This window comes from Dreissena polymorpha, chromosome 1 (genome assembly GCF_020536995.1).
Source record: "Dreissena polymorpha isolate Duluth1 chromosome 1, UMN_Dpol_1.0, whole genome shotgun sequence".
NCBI classification, from domain to species: Eukaryota; Metazoa; Mollusca; class Bivalvia; order Myida; family Dreissenidae; genus Dreissena; species Dreissena polymorpha.
The window spans coordinates 196,126,158-196,147,549 of NC_068355.1; the positions used below are offsets into that span (position 1 = coordinate 196,126,158).

Sequence of the window (21,392 nt, forward strand, 5' to 3'; positions counted from 1 at the left end):
TGTTAAAGGGATGGAAGACCAGATTATGGATGTGTATTTCGTTGTACATGTATTGTTATAAGCAATATATTTAAGTTGCCATAAAGGTTAATAAAATTTAGTTTTTGTCTAGCTGCTGCATTTCTCTGTTCATTTTTTACGAAGAAGAATATCACATTATCGATTTTTTTTCCTCATATTTTCAATAGGAAAGTATTAAAAGAAACTGTATAAAGTGGAACTATTTTTTACTTGACACAATCGGTAGTTACTCGGTCGCCTGGAATGTTGTGAACATGTAGGAGGCTCGACAAGAATAATTACATTATTATGTCAATTTATCATTTATCTTTGATAAAATGTGTCAACGGGATGAAGCTGGATAAATATAATTCATGGTTTGATCAATTCTAATTATACTGGTTTTTGATTTAAGATCATTAAAAACAAGAATATATATATATGTTCAATTCTAATTATTCTGGTATTTGATTTAATGTCATTAAAAACAAGAAAACCAGGAAAAGCGCACATGGCGCAACATTTTGTACCGTGAGACCACTTGCTTGCGTGATAATCACTTTTGTTTGTGGTTTTTTTCAGTTTAAAAGAAATAAATCAGCATCACAGGTGCTTTCGTACTCTGCAAGCCTGTTTTAGTCCATATTCCAGGAAAACGTTTGCTTTTGCCTTTCGGATATTTAACATTATCGCTGTACTTAACAATTTAAATAAAGATGTTACAATTTAATTTGATAAATAGACACGTGCAGGAGATGTATTTAGACGTTATTATATAAGATTGTAAAATGCTAATTCAATCAACAATAACGTATAAGTCTAAAGTCTGAGACAACTCTTGGTTGGAACTTTTTGACACTTAAACACGGGGTAGTGTACGTTAAAACAAAAGCTAAACCAATAGCTAAATACAAGCGGGTTTTAGTCCAAACTTCGGTGAAATGTCTTGCTTACTTTGCAAACATTAAAAATACAAAGGCCAAACTTGACGCCACGTGACCTTACTAGCTTAATATGTACTTGTATACTCTAAGATAACTAGTTCGATTATAGTAAATGAGTTTTCCGTGTTGAGAGTTTGGACCCTGAAACATTGGCAATGTGCTTAATAAACATAATACAAGAACGCTAAATCAATTACACAACGAAATGTTCAATAAGTTGCAAATATTGATAAATATAAATGAATAATTTTGTCAGACAATCTTTCTTCCTTTTTTCGACTTGTGTTAGGAATGAGGATCTGGTTGCGGTTCCTGTTTTAACCGGGAAAAGTTAAACGCAGAACTGCATTAAAACGCGTAGTAAGATATAAAAGCAAACCTTAAACGTTCACGATTTTCTGTTTTTGTGATTCCAAACAAACGTATAACGTACATTCAACTAGTCAGTTCTTAATAGTTTAAAGACCTGCACAGATATTGAATCGTCCCACTAAGTTGTATAATGTTTTAGCCATTATTCATGGTTTGCGAGTTAATTGCTAAACTTTTCGTAAAATATAATTATATGTGTATGTTCAATTCAAATACTATATACACTACTACGATAATGTTAAAAATCAGGTAAAAGAGCGTAAAGGAAAATCAAATAATACCGGTGCACCTTCACTAATGCAAATACGTATATATTCTTAATATTAAGAACGTATGTTATACACAGTCCATCATACAACCACTTAAGTCGTATCACTTCGTTCAACAGTACATATAAAGGCATGGAGTTATATACAAACTCAATCATTCTGTTAAGTGTGGTGGAAACAGGTTATCATTATGGTTTTATCGGTATATCATAGAACATGACGAACAGATAAATGCAAATATAAATGGTCTAATTGTTAAATATTATTTCCACTGTAAACACTTCATTCTCTGAAATTACAGGAGATATGTTTATACGAATATGTGTGTCATTGTTTCAATAAAATGTAATCCGTTTCTAAGATTATAGTGTTGGCCAAATATACCATTTCTACAAATAACAAGATAACTTTTATTGGAAGACGTTTTAATTTACAATTATACATACATTTAATATTATATGATCTTCTTTACTTGGTTAATATGTAAAAACTATACTACTATTTGTATATTCCTTTGATACTATACGTACTTAATAATCCTGTTGACTTATTAAAACAAATAAAAAGGCGTCGATAGTTATAACTGAATAAATCTAATTCATGTTTTGTTTTATATTAAATAAGTTATTGAGTTAATGTTACATTCCTCGATAGCGTGAATCTATCAAGGCAACGGTTTTTCTCAATGGCATATTCATGCTTCGAATATGACAACTGTGTGTTCAATGTCTGGTTAATGAATTTAAACTTCTGAATATTGATTACTCTGCCACTATTTAAAGCGAACATGACAATTCATTTTTGCTAAAAATAAAAGTTTTAAATGAAACTCAATTATACACTTTTTATGATTAACTAGAGATAAACATGGTGTGTACATGGTATAACAATATGAAGTCATCAAACACACTGTGTCGCGGAATGTCAGACGGTAGACTACTCTAAGTGCGTTTAAAAAAGCATTCTCACAGGGCATTACCGTGTGTCTCGAATGAATAGCAAGACATACTAAACAAAATAGCATTCATTGATGCTCTTCTTAACTCGACAATAATAATATATCCGGAGTTACTAATAGAGTGTAGGTATGTTAAAATTTGTCAATTTACGTGGATGTTTAGATTTGAGCGTAGAAAATTCGTTCACTTTATCCAAAAATATAAAAATAATTAGTGACCTGTCGGACAATTACGTATTAATTCCCATATTGTCCGACACGTAATATCCAACGCCACATGTTTGCCTTTATTGGGAATAATGGTTACTTAATTATCATATTTCAAATTGTCAACTACAAGCATGTATGAAAACATCAGTCAACACTTCTAAACTTAATTTCTTTGCATGTTTTGTGAACACTCTTGCTGAGCAAGTTTCAACTTCTTCATGATTGAGTATGATATTGGTTTATTTGAGTACATATATCATCACACTATTTACACACTTCAACTTTTGTTTTCAAAAAAGTGTTCGAGAGATCACATTGGTTTCTATGTTTCCGACAATTCGATCAGTGTTTTAAGTAAACCTTGTGGACTTATCACTGTTATTGGTACTGTAACTTAATCATGTTCTCAAGGTTATCATCTACGTCTTCATTCTCATAATTGTCCTCACCATCATCACACTAATCATCATTAAACGCTAAATTATATCTAGCACACTGACTGTTATTATGAATTGTGGACGAAACAACTTGTTTTTCGCTATATGTTCGAAAATTTGCTGGTGTACATTACTTTTTAGATTGTTTAACCATATGAAACTTTTATTCGAAACGATTGCGGGCTCAATGCTATAGTCGACTGCAATAATTGGTGCACGTAGTTTGAGTTTCGAAGTAAAATGCATGTCTTCGATACAGTTCACCAGACTATTGCCTTCAATGCGAGCTCAATACTTATTAACAGCGTGTGATGTCATTTCATTGCACACGTGGCACAGACTATTGCCTTCAATGCAGGAACAATACTTATCAACAGCGCGTGGTGTCATGTCATTTCACACGAGGCACAAACTATTGCCTTTAATGCGAGTGCAATACTTATAAACAGCGCGTGATGTAATGCTATTGTACACGAGGCACAGACTATTGCCTTTAATGCGAGCACAATACTTATCAACAGCGCGTGATGTAATGCCATTGTACACGCGGCACAGACTATTGCCTTCAATGCGAGCACAATACTTATCAACAGCGCGTGATGTAATGCCATTGTACACGAGGCACAGACTATTGCCTTCAATGCGAGTACAATACTTATCAACAGCGCGTGATGTAATGCCATTGTACACGCGGCACAGACTATTGCCTTCAATGCGAGCACAATACTTATCAACAGGTGGGCGCGCCGTACTGAAATGTCCGATTGATACATTTTTGTTTTTTTTAATTGGTCAATTGTTTTTCCTGGGCCGATCTTTCGTTATTCCAGAATTAGAACTTCATATTTGTTATGGGGTCGCCGTTTTTTGGGGCGTAGCAGTTTGTCAAATCTCGTCAAATACACATGATTACTGCCGAGTCGGTATATGTCATATCGAGGAAAGCGTTTTTCACGAAGTAAGGGTATCAGTGCACGTGTGAATATACGTCGCGGTACTTAACGACCCTAGAAACGCAAATGATAACAAGTTGTAAAACATTACAGTAGACAATAAACAGCTAAATAGATTTATTTTATTCATGATTCTGTGTAAGTTGTTAAATCAGGATGTTTTTATACAAGGAATATTTATATTAATTACAACCGATATTTTTAGCTTTAGTGCATAGAAAGCCTGGGGCTTATTGAGCCACTCCCGAGTCCGTTTCCTGCGAAGAATCCCTATTATAACTGTTTCAACTCGATATTGACACTTCCTTATATTCATTTATTTTATTTTGTGCGCTACATGTGTTTATCTGTTTTAGCAAAATCAAAGTTCATATGCTTATATGCTAATGAATACTGTTGTTTTTCTTTATGTACAAGAAAGTTTCTTGCAAAAAAACGAAAATTAAGAGCGAATATCGTATTATTCAGTTTGAAATTGCACAAATTATTTGTTTATTGTGAATGTACATTTTACGGGTAAAACAAGAATATGAAAATAGAAATCAAAAGCACATGCTATTTGCAGACAGACTCCGACCACAAGTTTGCAAAAGGTGGTTGACATAACGCTGATCTATACAAGTTATGTTGAAAATTACTGTAATTTCCACAATCATTTAAATCTTCAAAACATTTAACTCAATTGTATTATTTATAATAAATATTATTTAAAAAAACAACAACATAAGATTGTTATTCCTTTCGCTTATAAAGCATTTGAAGTTATAAATCAATGTGCCAAACATGAATATACACAAACAATATTAAGGTGAATTGCTTCTTGTAAAAACAAGTTAGCACCGTTTGATTATCATTGGTTAACCTTTTAAAATAACCCAAACGGGTGTCATAAACATAAGTGACCCAAAGTGCCCCCCAAGTTCCCAACATGTGGTGGATGTTTGTCCAGTAATTAAGCAAGAATAACGATGCTTTCACTTGTATATTGAACCTTGAACCTTGAAGAAAGGGGGAAAGTTGTGTGTGTGTGTGTGTGTGTTTTATTACTTTCTTCGCCTAAACAAATACATTTTATAATATAGAAGGAACAACGGACTAGTTTTGCATATTTCTGATACTAATCAAATCAAATAACAAAACTGTTTGACTGCAATCAGCGAATGCTCGCACTTTTAATCATCATCAACTGCATCATCATCATCGTCGTCGCCGCCGTCGTCGTCGTCATCATCATCATCATCATCATCATCATCATCATCATCATCATCATCATCATCATCATCATCATCATCATCATCATCATCATCATCATCATCATCATCATCATCATCATCATCATCATCATCATCATCATCATCGCCATCATCATCATCATCATCATCATCATCATCATCATCATCATCATCATCATCATCATCATCATCATCATCATCATCATCATCATCATCAGCATCAGCATCATCATCATCATCATCATCATCATCATCATCATCATCATCATCATCATCATCATCATCATCATCATCATCATCATCATCATCATCATCATCATCATCATCATCATCATCATCATCATCATCATCATCATCATCATCATCATCATCATCATCATCATCATCATCATCATCATCATCATCAGCATCATCATCATCATCATCATCATCATCATCAACATCATCATCATCACCATCATCAACATCATCAACATCATCATCATCATCACCATCATCATCATAATCATCATCATCATCATCATCATCATCATCGTCACAATCATCACTCGTATAGTAAAGATAACCTGTATCTTTCTATGTATGTTTTTTTAAAGGCTGACCTTGTAAACATGTTATATTACGATGATTTTAGTAACGGGACGGTCAACTAAAATGTAGTGGACAGTAACATAATTTTGAACCGCTCGTGCGCCTGTAAACCGTACCAGTCGATTTATTTAGTGGATAAAAAACCGTCCGATACAGTTTAGGAAATTGTCCATGCGTGAAGTTTAGTACAGCATAGCGTTCTTTAACAAATATAGAACATTTTCAATATAAAATGGCACGTTTGTGGATCTTAAATATATACGCTTTAACGAAATATTCATTATGTTGCGTTTACATCAACTGGGCTTAATTTAAGTAGCGAATATTCATAAGTGAATCGTTTGTATGTTCATTTGCAAATTAATAATTTCATTTGCTGTGTTACAACTAAAACACGTGAAACAAGCAGAACATATTTGCTTAATGTGAGTTATTATTTCGCTTGCTAATTTCACGGCGTGGTGTAATTCTTTGCGTTTCATTAGATGCATTTAAATCATGAATTTAACACTAATCAGTTGCCGCTCATGTGTAAATGTTATATTTTAGTAACAATATTAGCATGTATAATCGATCCTATCGAGAGTTTTGAATTTTTTAAAACGGGTACACGTTTACAATTCTGTTTTAATCTTATAGCGGTGTATTGATTCGTGTCTGTGTGGAAATTGCGTGTTTTTCTTAGTGTTTATATAAAATTGCACGTTTGTCAAATCTTAAATATGTATTCTTTACAAAATATACATTATTTTGCGTTTAAAACATATGGGCCTTATTTAATTAGCAAATATTCATGAATGAATCATAAGTATGTTAGTTTTCAAAAAAAGGCAAAGGAATTGTTATTTTCGTTGTTTAACAAATAATACATGTAAAACAGACAAACACTATTTGCTACAGTTGAAATGAGTTATTATTTCGTGATTTTTTCACGACGCTGTGGTTTCCTTGCGTCTAAATTTTTCTTCTATAAATATATCGTATGCGAGAACGCAGACCATATAGAGAACTTTGGAAAATAAACACAATATGGCCAAAGACGGAAAACGAAGAGTTAAATCAGAATATAGATGTATAAACAATTCCTGAAGATTGAGTTACATATTTTACAAATGCATTTATTGTTCGTATACAGATATTATATATGAATTAATGATTGGTCACCATCCTCTTCCGTAAATTACAGCAAAGATATTAATTTATTAAGTGCATCTGTTTTTAATGATCATACCTTATATTGGTCGCTGCAATGTGACAGCAGGGTGTCAATAAACATGGGTATAGCACACGCGTTGCGTCCGAAAATGAAGTAAAGAAGGCCTTTACAGTGGCCTTCACAGTATTAGATTATATCTCTGTTTATTGACACCCTGCTGTGGTCGCAGTGCAGCGACCACTATCAGAGTTAATCAATAAAAACAGATGTACTGGAAAAAAGACTCTTTAGTTAATTAATTGCCATCAATTATCGCAGTATTTGTAGTATTTATTATTTAATAAATTAATACTCTTGAGGCCAAGAAATCACACAGCGTCGTGAAAAAAAATCTATATAAACACTAAGAAATACATATATATTTTCTATTTGTAAATATATATCTCATTTCCACACAAGCATATAGGTCTCAGACACAAACAACGAATCATTACACCCGTATAATATTACGCAAGGAGTTTGTAAACTTTTACCCGTTAAAATATCTTTTTTTTTTCAAAACTATCGGTAAGATCGAAAATATATGCTAATATTGTTAATATAATCCGATGTACAACTGTAAAGGAACTGATCAATGTTATTTTATGCTTTCTGGTGGTTATCGAAAAATATCAGTAAATTAAAACTGATAATTCACCGTTTAAAACCGTACAATTAGTGAATATAAATGATAATTTTGATTGTTTTACCGGAAATATATTTTGGGAGAAAATACCATGAATAAGCATTTGTTAGCATAAAATCAACATAACATTTGTTGGATTCGGTGAAATGTCGATTTTAGTTTACTCGTGATCATATAAAAATTATATATTATGATCACTCGTGAACTAAAATCGATATTCCACCAAATCCATCAAATATCTTATATTTAATAAATGATTTAACTACATTTAGTGAAAAGCAAAAAAAAAAACGACGCGTCGTGAAATTAGCAAGACAAAATATTTCTCATTTATGTTAAACTTTGAACTTAAGCAAATAATTGTGTTGGTTTATAGAGTATTATTTGTAACACAGCAATTTATATAATTTTTTATTTGCAAATGAACACATTACTGATTCATTTTTTAATGTTCGCTTATTTAACAAGGCCCAAATGTTTTAAACGCGAATAGTTCGTTAAAGAAGCTATATTCAATAAAATAAGATTTGAGAAACGTGCCGATGTAAATAAAGACAGAGAGAGAGACACGTATATTTTCAAATTTTTTCTAAATGTAATACTTCTTTTCTACAAAAAAGAAGCATTATTAAACGCGTACTTGTAAACAGATTTCAATATGTTTCATCAAAACTATCAAGATCGATACAATATGCTTTCATTGTTTTTAAAATATAAGATTTGCAAGTTTAGGGCAACTGATCAATGTTTAATGAATTCATTAATTTTAATAAAACGCAAAGAAACCATACTGTGCCAAGGAAATATAAGCTCACTTCAATATTAGAAACAAATGTGTTTGTTTGACGTGTATTATTTGTTACACAACACAAATTTAATCATTGATATGCAAATTAACATACTATTGATTCATTTATGAACATTTGGTAACTAAATAACGCCCATATGTTTTAAACGCAAAACATAATACACATGTCGTTAAAGAAGATAAAGTTAAGATCTGGCAAACGTGCCATTTTATAAACAGTGAAAATACAAATTATATTTTTCTATCTTTATATACACAACATTATCTATGCGGTCGGCGTTGTATCGTCTGCCTTTCAACGAGCGCGCTATAATTGTATTGAAGTCAGTCGCAATTGCCGCAGAAAAAATATTTTATTTTACTTGATCTCATATCATGAAGACTTTTACATAGTGTATAAATTAAAGTTTATCATTTCGTATTAGTGTATTCAAAATAATCGAGTTATTAAATCATTATATAGATTTTAATATTAGACTATATTTTTAATGAAAAGACGGTAATGATAGCAAGAAATGTCAGTTTAAAAATGATGTTCTCGATATATCCTAATTTCGATGTCCAGTACATGTACGCGTATATTCAAACTGCATGTGTACGTAGATTTAACTGATACTGCTTTGGATATAATCACACGTTTATATGTTTGTTTTCAGCGCGTTTGCTAAATAGAAATTAAACCACAATGACGGTGTAACACGTCCCGTTAATTTTAATGTACTCAACAATTTAGCAATCAATGGCATCATTCGTGAATGTAAATCCAATTGACATCTCGCCTGGACACTTAATCACGTGGCTAATGCCTAAGTCACAGATAGACAACGATCACCGTCCTATCAGCGGCCAACGTTTTTTTCCGCTAATCGGACTGGTGACCGGCCGATGATCTCACGGAAACCGGCCCAATTTGAAGCATTTGGGCGGCGTCCGGATAAATTTTAAGTCTCACTTAAACTTTTACCCGACGTCGGGCCCGGGAAGGAATCGAGTTGAGATCGAAACAAGATCGGACGATCAACGAACGGGTATCGCCCGGCGATCGCCCGACATCGGATTCTTTGAACGTGTATCGGCAAAAGAAAAGGTATTTCCCAGAGGCATATACATCGGCCGGCGACCGCTTGATTGCCGGAGGGCCTCCGCACGATGCCAGACAGACGCCGGACGATGCTCGTGATGATGCACGTACAATTAATCCGATGTCAGGCGCACGCCGGCCGATAACCGTTCGTTGATCGTCCGATCTTGTTTCGATCTCACCTCGATTCCTTCCCGGACAAACTATGATATACAAAATTATTCCAGACGCCGCCCGTTGCTACAAAATGACCCGATGTGCGTGCGATCATCGGCCGGCGCCAGCACGATGAGCGGAAAAAAACGTCGGCCGCTGATCGAACGGTTATCGGTGTCTATGTGTGACTGAGGTTTTAAACTTTGTCAATCATCGGACGGCGGACGGCTCCGACGTGTCCAGTCTTCCCGATGCCTGTAGATCGGACACATCGGCCGGCGACCGGATTATCTGTGAAGCATAAGCGGTTAGAAAATATCAAAGTGGCTTCTTTGCCTACATATTACGCGATATTGCGGTTGTTTTTTTATGGACTTTTTAATCCCTTATGACACTGGTTAAAGGGGATTGTATCATTAAGTTATAATGGAAATGCAGAAATTATTAGTTTAAACAAATATTAGCTATTAAAAAAATAGTAGCTATCTATAACGGGTATTTAGGTACGTTAAACACGCTCTCAAACGCGTGCGCGTTTACCGAAATCTAGCATGCAACTACGCGTTAATTAACAAGTCTTCACTGGTATGTACACATGTTATGTACTAAATCATTAACGACACATTTTCTTCACATATTTTGTACACGAAAAAGCGCTGTATACCTGGCATTTCGGTTAGATTTTACACTCTCTCGACGTCGAGTGGGTACCGAAATCCCCATGTTCTAACGTATAAAAGTGGATTTCGTTAAGTTACGCAAAGTGGGTACCATTCCATATTGTTGTTCATATACTCGTGAAATAAGTCACACTTCATAATGCTTATATGTTATTAAAAGTTCTGAAATAAATTGATGTTCTTTAAGGGGGACTTCGGTAATTCTAAACATTGAAGCCTAAACTCGCACTTGTCAAGACCACATTTCCGCTTTGGAAATGGTATACATTCAATTCCGCCAAGTAATCTTTTGATCTCCAAGTGTGAATTAAATTTAAGCGCTAAGATATAATATAATACTGTCTGCACATGTGTAGATACCGTAATTAAGATAATATATCACTCGTCAAATTCTAAAAACAGGTATAGTGGAAATCAAGACCTCAGTCGTGCTGAGTTTGTATTACTCTTAAAATAATGCAGATTAACTTTGCTTCTATTAATAACCTTATAACTGATAAAAATATGATTAAACAATAAACACGAACTATTATGTGACGATCAGATCGGTAACATTTAATATAATTCGATCATTTACGCTAATTATTACCAAAACAAATAACAATACAATCTACTCCAATGCCGATGTTGATGTTGTTTGATATAATTATTAATTCATTAATCGTGTTTTAATTTCCATTTAGAAGTTCTGGCTTATTTTTTAAAAATAAAACATGACTTATATGACTTATTGCAAATATTGTCCATTTCAGTAACCAGCGCTTTTGCCAACCAGTGACTGCACATGCGCGAAAAATACCGATTGTAAACAATAACAATCATCTTGTCTTAAAATAACATCCTCAGTGAAGCACAATTGTGTCGGAATATGTGTGTGTGTGAAATGTATATACAAAAACATACAGTACAGCCAATCCTGTCAGAAATTTAATAAACGAAAACAACTCACAGACAGAAATGCAGTCATGAAGATGTTTTGTTTAAAAAAGTAAACTTTTCAACTTAAATATTAATCCGTCATAACCAATTAATTAATAATCAATTATTTTTAATGATTCAAATAGACACAGAAGTAAACAGTAATAGTAACACTTATATCTAACGCGATTTAATTAAACGACGATCGTCCCACAATGCGCGAAAATAGGTTGCCGTTTTAAAACAATATTTGTGTGGTAAGAATTATCACTGATGAAAATTTTAATGAATTCTCATGTCATTATAATGTACTTACATACTATATAAACGAGCATTACGGCTCTCATAGAATAAAAAAAAAACACAAAAAAAACACTTCTGCTTTTTCTCTCAATTTGCACGCTCACTGTAATGGTATTCTTAAAATATTTTATTTGAAAAATACTGTTTCCGTCGACAATTAATTACGACACATTTCTTCGTTATCAAACACGAGATTTAAGACGGACAATAAAATGGTGATCGTGTTTCATGTCAATCACTTTATCTTATATTGAATTATGTTTATCCCACAAACAGTATCCTACAGATGTTTTGTCAGTATTTGTGTGAGGATTTGCAATAAGAGATGATATTTCTTAAATAACATATACTTAAGTTTGATACACAATACAAGTAAAATATAAAAATTGAATAATTATAACGTTCAAACTAAAAATGGATAACACAGGGATAAGCAAGGATCTATAAATAAATATTTATGACACACCTACCTATGTTAGGCTCCGCATATTCAGCCCTTTTCAGCGGTATGAACAAATGCGCATGCGTAGCGATTAATCGCGTAACATCGCTTAACAAAAGTGGTTGCGAAATTCAACGAATGAAAACGCTTAAACCGATGAAATATGTTTAAAACGCTTAATAACCGCTGAAAATCTATAAATCGGTTAAAAACGCTTATTTGTTAGCGTTTGTTAAGCAATTAATCGCGGAACACAATCGCTAACTCTACTGTACATATTTTAAATGTTGATTATCTTGATTTTTGAATTATGAGGAATTATCAGTATATTATTTGAACTGCAGGACTTAAAATGTGAGTGTTGATTAACTTTGATACGATTGATTGAACAGAACTATTAACTATTAAGAATTGTATCATCCGATCTACCGTCGCTGTCACAGCTATATACATAGGTTATCGGGTTTATATCGTTCAACTTTATTAATATTTTCTCTCTGACAGGTATTTCTCAATTGATTTATTTTTAAGCAGTCACATAAACAAAACAACGATGTAATAAGGATCTTGTACAACCAATATTGATGTTTCTACCTGTATTTGCACGATGATGATCTGATATATTATCTATATGATGCTATGCTCTTAAATCGTTTTGTAGTTGACAATTTGTTCCTAATTTCGTTCCTTAAAAGTTGTAACTCTGTTGCTCTGGTTTTGTGCCTACCATTGAGTAATTAAATCGTAATGCAATGGAATTCGTTTTAATTCCATTTTATTATTGTTCAATTTGAATTGCAATGCTAAGAGGTTAACTTATATTTACACGTATATGTATCATGAATTTTGCTGGGCCAAGTGTGAGGTTGAACGCTCTTAAACCGGTCTTAACCCCCATTGCCTTGCATTGACCGTTACAAGGCGGTGTATGTTGTTTCATGTTGTGCTGAATCGTACTATTTTGGCAATTGGTCACTTGCCTTAAATAAAGGACCACGACATTAGATATGATAAGAATGCAATACTGCTTCAGCTGCTGGAGTTTCACGTCTGTATACAGGTTCATAAACATGTATTTATGATAATTTAGGATTTTGTTCGGAATGGGGAGAGTTTAAGGCGAAACGTCAATTTCTATTGTAATACACTATAATGGGAGTGTTATCGATATTTATATCTAAACCATTATAACTCATGTTTTGTTTACATAAAATAGTTTAAACAAAGGTATAAGCTTTTTGTTCATAAAACATTCAACGTTAGCGTGTATTTATCATGATTTATAGCATGTATGCCTTGAATATGATGGCTGCTTGTTATTTGTGTTGTGAATATATTTCTTACTTCTTAATGCGAATTTCTCTTAATACTATGACACTATTTCAAGATACCATGACACTCTTTTCTTTGTTAAACAAGGGATTGAAAATGAAATTCAACTATATGCATTTTATTAACTAGATATATTCACGGTTTTACACTTGGAAACCATCACACACACTGTGTCGCGAAATGTCAGATAGTAAAATATGAGGAATGCGTTTAAAGAAAAACATTATTCCAAAAGTAAGTATCGTGTTTTTCTCAAATGACGTCTAGTAACTCTTTTTTATTCAACCAAAAACAATCTTTTGGCAATATGTTAACGGTATTGCGGGTACGGTGACTTAACATATGTTTAATTGACGCTCTTCTTAGTTCGACGATATAAAATATATCCGGAGTTACATATAGGGCCTAGTGATGTGAAAATGTGTCTTTTTACGTGGTTGTATATATTGAGCGTAGATAATGCATACACTTTATCCAAAAACTATAATTATAATAAGTGTACGCATTAATCCCATAGTATAAAAAAGTACTATGTAACGTCACATGTTTGTCTTTATTTCTAAGTAAAAATAACGAAGGACCACAGTGTTTAATGAAAATCTCCTGCATTGAAAATAATAGTATTCAATAGGTCTTTAATAATAACCCTTTTAGTTTTTTTTCTAGAAAAAAAACTAGATCCTCTGCAAAACATAAAGAGAAGAATGACGCAAAAACAATTAACTGGCAGTTAATGTTTGTTGATATGATTTAATTTATTTTTTGTCACGATGACATTCATGCCGCTAACAAAAATTGGATTAGACAATGAGTTGAGCAAATATTTAAACGTTTCAATAGTGAAAGGACTGGCATCGGAAGCTATGACGAATGGATTCAAAGTGTCAAAGTACTACAATAAGCACAGTGGAAGGCCTAACAAAGAGCTGAATGAAAAACGTGATGACCGATCATGGAAATGACTTTATTCCTGGAAAAGTGGGTCTTTGATAAGACGTACGGAAGTGAACATGTTTAAAAGTATTGAACGTGCGTAAACAAAGCCGGACTCCACTTATCCATTCTTGAAAATGTGTTGGGAATTTTTTCAACATTTTATTTGATATTAACAGAAGTAAAACAATTGGTAAAACGGCTTTTCCGAAACATGTATAAAGCTATTAGATATTAAGAGAATTATAAGTAAATCAATATAAATAACAAACATAACAAGCAATATATATTCCGAGTTACTAATATAGAAGTCATTACTTCTATTTCTTTTTCCATTAAACTGAAAAAAACAACACAAACAATGACGTCTGGTTACTCTTTTTTATTTAACCAGAAATAATCTTTTGGCAATATGTTAACGGTATTGCGGATACGGTGTCTTAACATATGTTTAATTGACGCTCTTCTTAGTTCGACGATACAAAAAAAAATCCGGAGCTACATATAGGGCCTAGTGATGTGAAAATGTGTCTTTTTACGTGGTTGTGTATATTGAGCGTAGATAATGCAAACACGATATCAAAAAAACTATAATAATAAAAAGTGTACGCATTAATTCCCTAGTATCAAAAAAGTACTATGTAACGTCACATGTTTGTCTTTATTTCTAAGTAAAAATAACGAAGGACCACAGTGTTTAATGAAAATCTCCTGCATTGAAAATAAAAGTATTCAATAGGTCTTTAATAATAACCCTTTTAGTTTTTTTTCTAGAAAAAAAACTAGATCCTCTGCAAAAGATAAAGAGAAGAATGACGCAAAAACAATTAACTGGCAGTTAATGTGTGTTGATATGATTTAATTTAGTTTTTGTCACGATGACATTCATGCCGCTAACAAAAATTGGATTAGACAATGAGTTGAGCAAAGATTTAAACGTTTCAATAGTGAAAGGACTGGCATCGGAAGCTATGACGAATGGATTCAAATAGTCAAAGTACTACAATAAGCACAGTGGAAGGCCTAACAAAGAGCTGAATGAAAAACGTGATGACCGATCATGGAAATGACTTTATTCCTGGAAAAGTGGGTCTTTGATAAAACGAACGGAAGTGAACATGTTTAAAAGTATTGAACGTGCGTAAACAAAGCCGGACTCCACTTATCCATTCTTGAAAATGTGTTGGGAATTTTTTCAACATTTTATTTGATATTAACAGAAGTAAAACAATTGGTAAAACGGCTTTTCCGAAACATGTATAAAGCTATTAGATATTAAGAGAATTATAAGTAAATCAATATAAATAACAAACATAACAAGCAATATATATTCCGAGTTACTAATATAGAAGTCATTACTTCTATTTCTTTTTCCATTAAACTGAAAAAAACAACACAAAAAATGACGTCTGGTTACTCTTTTTTATTTAACCAGAAATAATCTTTTGGCAATATGTTAACGGTATTGCGGATACGGTGTCTTAACATATGTTTAATTGACGCTCTTCTTAGTTCGACGATACAAAAAAAAATCCGGAGCTACATATAGGGCCTAGTGATGTGAAAATGTGTCTTTTTACGTGGTTGTGTATATTGAGCGTAGATAATGCAAACACGATATCAAAAAAACTATAATAATAAAAAGTGTACGCATTAATTCCCTAGTATCAAAAAAGTACTATGTAACGTCACATGTTTGTCTTTATTTCTAAGTAAAAATAACGAAGGACCACAGTGTTTAATGAAAATCTCCTGCATTGAAAATAATAGTATTCAATAGGTCTTTAATAATAACCCTTTTAGTTTTTTTTCTAGAAAAAAAACTAGATCCTCTGCAAAAGATAAAGAGAAGAATGACGCAAAAACAATTAACTGGCAGTTAATGTTTGTTGATATGATTTAATTTAGTTTTTGTCACGATGACATTCATGCCGCTAACAAAAATTGGATTAGACAATGAGTTGAGCAAAGATTTAAACGTTTCAATAGTGAAAGGACTGGCATCGGAAGCTATGACGAATGGATTCAAAGTGTCAAAGTACTACAATAAGCACAGTGGAAGGCCTAACAAAGAGCTGAATGAAAAACGTGATGACCGATCATGGAAATGACTTTATTCCTGGAAAAGTGGGTCTTTGATAAAACGTACGGAAGTGAACATGTTTAAAAGTATTGAACGTGCGTAAACAAAGCCGGACTCCACTTATCCATTCTTGAAAATGTGTTGGGAACTTTTTCAACATTTTATTTGATATTAACAGAAGTAAAACAATTGGTAAAACGGCTTTTCCGAAACATGTATAAAGCTATTAGATATTAAGAGAATTATAAGTAAATCAATATAAATAACAAACATAACAAGCAATATATATTCCGAGTAACTAATATAGAAGTCATTACTTCTATTTCTTTTTCCATTAAACTGAAAAAAACGACACAAAAAATGACGTCTGGTTACTCTTTTTTATTTAACCAGAAATAATCTTTTGGCAATATGTTAACGGTATTGCGGATACGGTGTCTTAACATATGTTTAATTGACGCTCTTCTTAGTTCGACGATACAAAAAAAAATCCGAAGCTACATATAGGGCCTAGTGATGTGAAAATGTGTCTTTTTACGTGGTTGTGTATATTGAGCGTAGATAATGCAAACACGATATCAAAAAAACTATAATAATAAAAAGTGTACGCATTAATTCCCTATTATCAAAAAAGTACTATGTAACGTCACATGTTTGTCTTTATTTCGAAGTAAAAATAACGAAGGCCCACGGTGTTTAATGAAAATCTCATGCATTGGAAATAATAGTTTTCAAAAGGTCTTTAATAATAACCATTTTTTTCTAGAAAACAACTAGATCCTCTGCAAAAAATAAAGAAAAGAATGACGCAAAAACAATTAACTGACAGTTAATGTTTGTCGATATGATTTAATTTAGTTTTTGTCACGATGACATTCATGCCACTAACAAAAAATAGATTAGACAGTGAGTTGAGCAATGATTTAAACGTTTCAATAGTGAAAGGACTGTCATCGGAAGTTATGACGAATGGATTCAAAGTGTAAAGCAGATACCATTCGTATCGATTTTCGAAATAAAATCGATATCGTTTCGATAGTTAACCGTTATATTTAGCGTTACAAATACTTTGAAAGACAAATTGAATGTTAATTTAAAATTGGGCCATATCATTACCATCTAAGCTTTTTACGCCATGCAATTTTGCAAAAACAAGAGTATTCCGCATATTACTCACATTTTACGAAGGAACAATTTATACAAGTAACTATGAATACCAGTACTGAATCAACAACTACACAATTAAGTTTTACAATACTACAACAGCAAAATCAGCTGTCCAGTTCTACTATTCACCTAATACTAAATATAAAAAAACTCATTACTGTTAATTCAGATTTAACCTTTAAGTCTTGTTTTATTTCTTTTTTTCGAAAAAAAGCGAAATGGTTCAATATCGTTTGCTGTTGAGTAATACAATTATCAACATAACAAAAAATAATAAAAATATTGTTTTAAACCATTAATAAAAACTTAAGAAGGTCGGTAGGTAAATATATATGTTTGAGCATTGTGTTAAAAACACATTACATAAACGCTTACTTGTCATTACGACGCGCTGCAAAGCCATCTTTAAAGGACGAAATGTTTTAATTTTGGTTAAGAAAGTATTTTAACGATACATATTAGTGATAATTAATAAAAACACTAGAATAAAATTATGTGTGGGACACAAGTCATCGTATAAAATCAGTCTGTATAATAGAAACAATGTATTCAATATTTATCGTGATGAAATTTCATTCAGTTCATGTGATATGCTTGAATCGAAATCATTTAATTTGAATATTCACATACCGTCATTCAAATATTTTTGTTTGATTAAAAACATTATTTTTATTTGTGTGGTTGCCATTGATAATTTAGCACAAAGCACCAAACGATATTCAAACTAAATGGTGATTCTTTTTAACAAATGTAATTTGTAAAAGACTGAAGGATAATCTGTTAATATGGTTAATAACAATAGGACGGATGCTAAATTGGTTGTTGAAGGAGTGTTAGTATGTATACATTGTTGCTTAGAAAACTGTGAGTAGAATGTGAAATAATCAAAATCTCGCGAAATGTTTTGATGATGATGATGATGCTACTTTGGGGTTGATTGGTCTCTGATGTGTTTTATTGTCTTATGTGTGTCATTTCTTGAAGATGTGATGATTAATAATGAAACTATGCAATGTTATTGTTGTTGGTACGTGCATTTTGAATATAGTCTTCCCAGCCTATAGACATAATAAGATGCACATTAACCAGTTCTTAGCTAATTCAAAATATATGAGTATTTGTTTCGTTGTAGAATAGTGTAATTTAATTACTTCAGTTGATTTTGTTTTAATTCCAGTATTTTATCCGAAAACAGACTCGCATCCCTTCCCGAACATGCCTTTAACGGACTGCCAAACTTACAGAGACTGTTAGTTGTTTTTAGAATTTAAACGCAGTACATATAATGCATGTGAAATTATAACTTGGTATATGTTTCTAGTTGTTTCAGACATATACATCAATGTATATCGTTCTCAAATTTAGCATACAGTATTTAAAGAAATGTTAAGGTGTTATTTGATAAAACTTGATAAGAAAAGTAACACGTTTTTTACATTTAATAAAATTTCATTTTTTAAAAACGGTCACCAGGAAAACTTTGCGAAACCATAATTTTGCAAAATTAAGTATTCTTTATCTGTTTATATTGCCTTTATACGGAACAATTAGTAAATATATGCTTTTGTAATCAATAACTGATTATCGTCGCTTTAACAGTTTTTCTTAATAATGGAAGTTGTGTGCAAAATAGCCTTTCCATTAGATTGTTACCTTTTCTAATGGGATTTTCATTTTCCAATGTGATTGTATGAATTACCTATTGTATATTTAGCCATTTAATGCGTTGAAATAATATCTAAATATGTTTATTTGATTTTAGTACTTGTTTTTGTTTAGTGTTGTAAATTTTAAGAAGTATTGATGTATCCCGAAGTTAACTTAATTAAGTTGTATACGTATTATTGCTCATTAGTTAATTTTTAATAAACAAATGTATAACAATTTACAGTTCATATTAACTGATATTATTATTTTTAAACGGTAAACAATCATATCAATTATTCGTGGTGAAACTAATTTTTAGCAGGTGAAACTGTGTACCTGGATATTGTTAATAATGTTTTCAAATACTCGGAGATTTGGAGCCTTTTAAGTAAAAACATAATTTTGAAGTTGCTACGCGATTAACTTTACGTATGTCCGTTAGAGTCATGCACATTATTTACTCAAATGAATAATCAAGTTAAGTTATGCACCTGGGTATTTGAGTGTATTTTTTTACATTTGTCTTTAGTGAGTACACAAGCTGCGGAAAAATCATAGATGATGATGGTGGTGATGATAATTTAGTTTGTGTTATTGTGTTTTATTATGATGACGTTACATTTTAATATAATACGAACTTTCTGCTGAACTACGCTGTTAAACGAAACAAACAAACTCAAAATGAAACAACTTTTATAATGGTCTGTAACGTATTGAACAATGACATGTTAAGCTAATAATATCTTAATTCAGAAGAGTATCCAAGGGAAATAAATCTTGAACAACACTATATAGACTGGTAACCAGATAAATCTCAATTTAACTTATATAACATACCCCTTTTTTCAGAGATTCAAGAAATGATACGATGTTTCCAAATGTTTGGATAGTATAGTACATAGCCATAATACTTTTCTTACTAAAACATACAACCTTTTATATGTTCACTTTTACTTTTGACTAAATATTTTAAAGTCAATCTCACAATCTATGAATACATTTGCTCATTTTAACTTATCAATTAAAAAAGTAACTAAATAAAATCTAACACTAAGTGTGTGCCAATTAAAACATAAGATGACACAAATCTTGAAACATGTTTCAACGTTTTCGTCTGTTCATTGCCCTGTCTTATGTCCTTTCTTCTTCTCATTCCTGAATAAAACTATTCTACATAACTCTTCAGTGAGCACTATCATGTACTTTAAACAATTTACTGACATAACATTGATCTTCAATAACATTGATTACCTGAACTAAAATACACTTATGTAACTGACTTTGATTTAACTATTGTAACTCACTGAATACACTGATTTGTATTGACTTTTGATTGTATTTGCACATACACTTCTGTGATTGAATTGCACTTATAAAGGTTAAATTTTGCAGGCATTTTTACATGTCTACCAGAACGATTTAATACTGTGACGTTTACGTAGTTGTCTGCATATCTGGTATACGAGCTTCCTTACCGGATGTCGGATTATATTTATTATGCCACGACAGCGCATTTACGTTGGAGACGCTGACATGATATTTTAAAGTGTTATCGGATACCCATCCGATAACAGTTTTAAGCTCCGCCCATCAATATCCGTTTTAAAACTCCGCCCATATTTGGTTTACTCAATGAATTGTTTAGCGTTCCATGTTTTAGCCCCGCCCATTCTGAGAACTACTTTTTTGTAGGCGTGGTATGTCGCTTCTTTGATTTTAATGGAAACAAACAGCGATTCATATTGTATTCAGAAGTTGGAACATTAATAAACAATAAGTTGTTTTTTTAAACAAAACTTACACTTTATTAAGTATATATCTATAGGGAAATATAAATTAAATGAGCATTAATCAATGGAAAAAAATTAAACAAATACAAATGTGCACCGCTACCATTCATTGGCTGCAGACAGAGACGTAGATAACATCTACGTCTTTGCTGCAGATAAACACAATTTAAAACAGTAATGATAAACATTTAAAACGTAACACAAATATACTTAATACGTTTTAAATACAATATGACAGATTTGAT

At 32.1% G+C, this 21,392-nt stretch overlaps 1 protein-coding gene across 6 annotated transcripts in view; it reads left to right on the forward strand.

The window, feature by feature from the left end:
• LOC127864471 (insulin-like growth factor-binding protein complex acid labile subunit) overlaps positions 1–21,392 on the forward strand; it is a 349,772-nt gene that overhangs the window by 280,905 nt on the left and 47,475 nt on the right. The window contains exon 15 of one of the 6 annotated variants that reach the window (XM_052404096.1): positions 11,285–11,798. The exons of the other annotated variants lie outside the window; for them this stretch is intronic. Coding sequence (XP_052260056.1) covers positions 11,285–11,369 — 85 coding nt within the window. The 3' untranslated portion in view covers positions 11,370–11,798. Of the gene's footprint in view, positions 1–11,284; positions 11,799–21,392 lie in introns of those variants that run through there. 6 annotated transcript variants of the gene reach the window in all.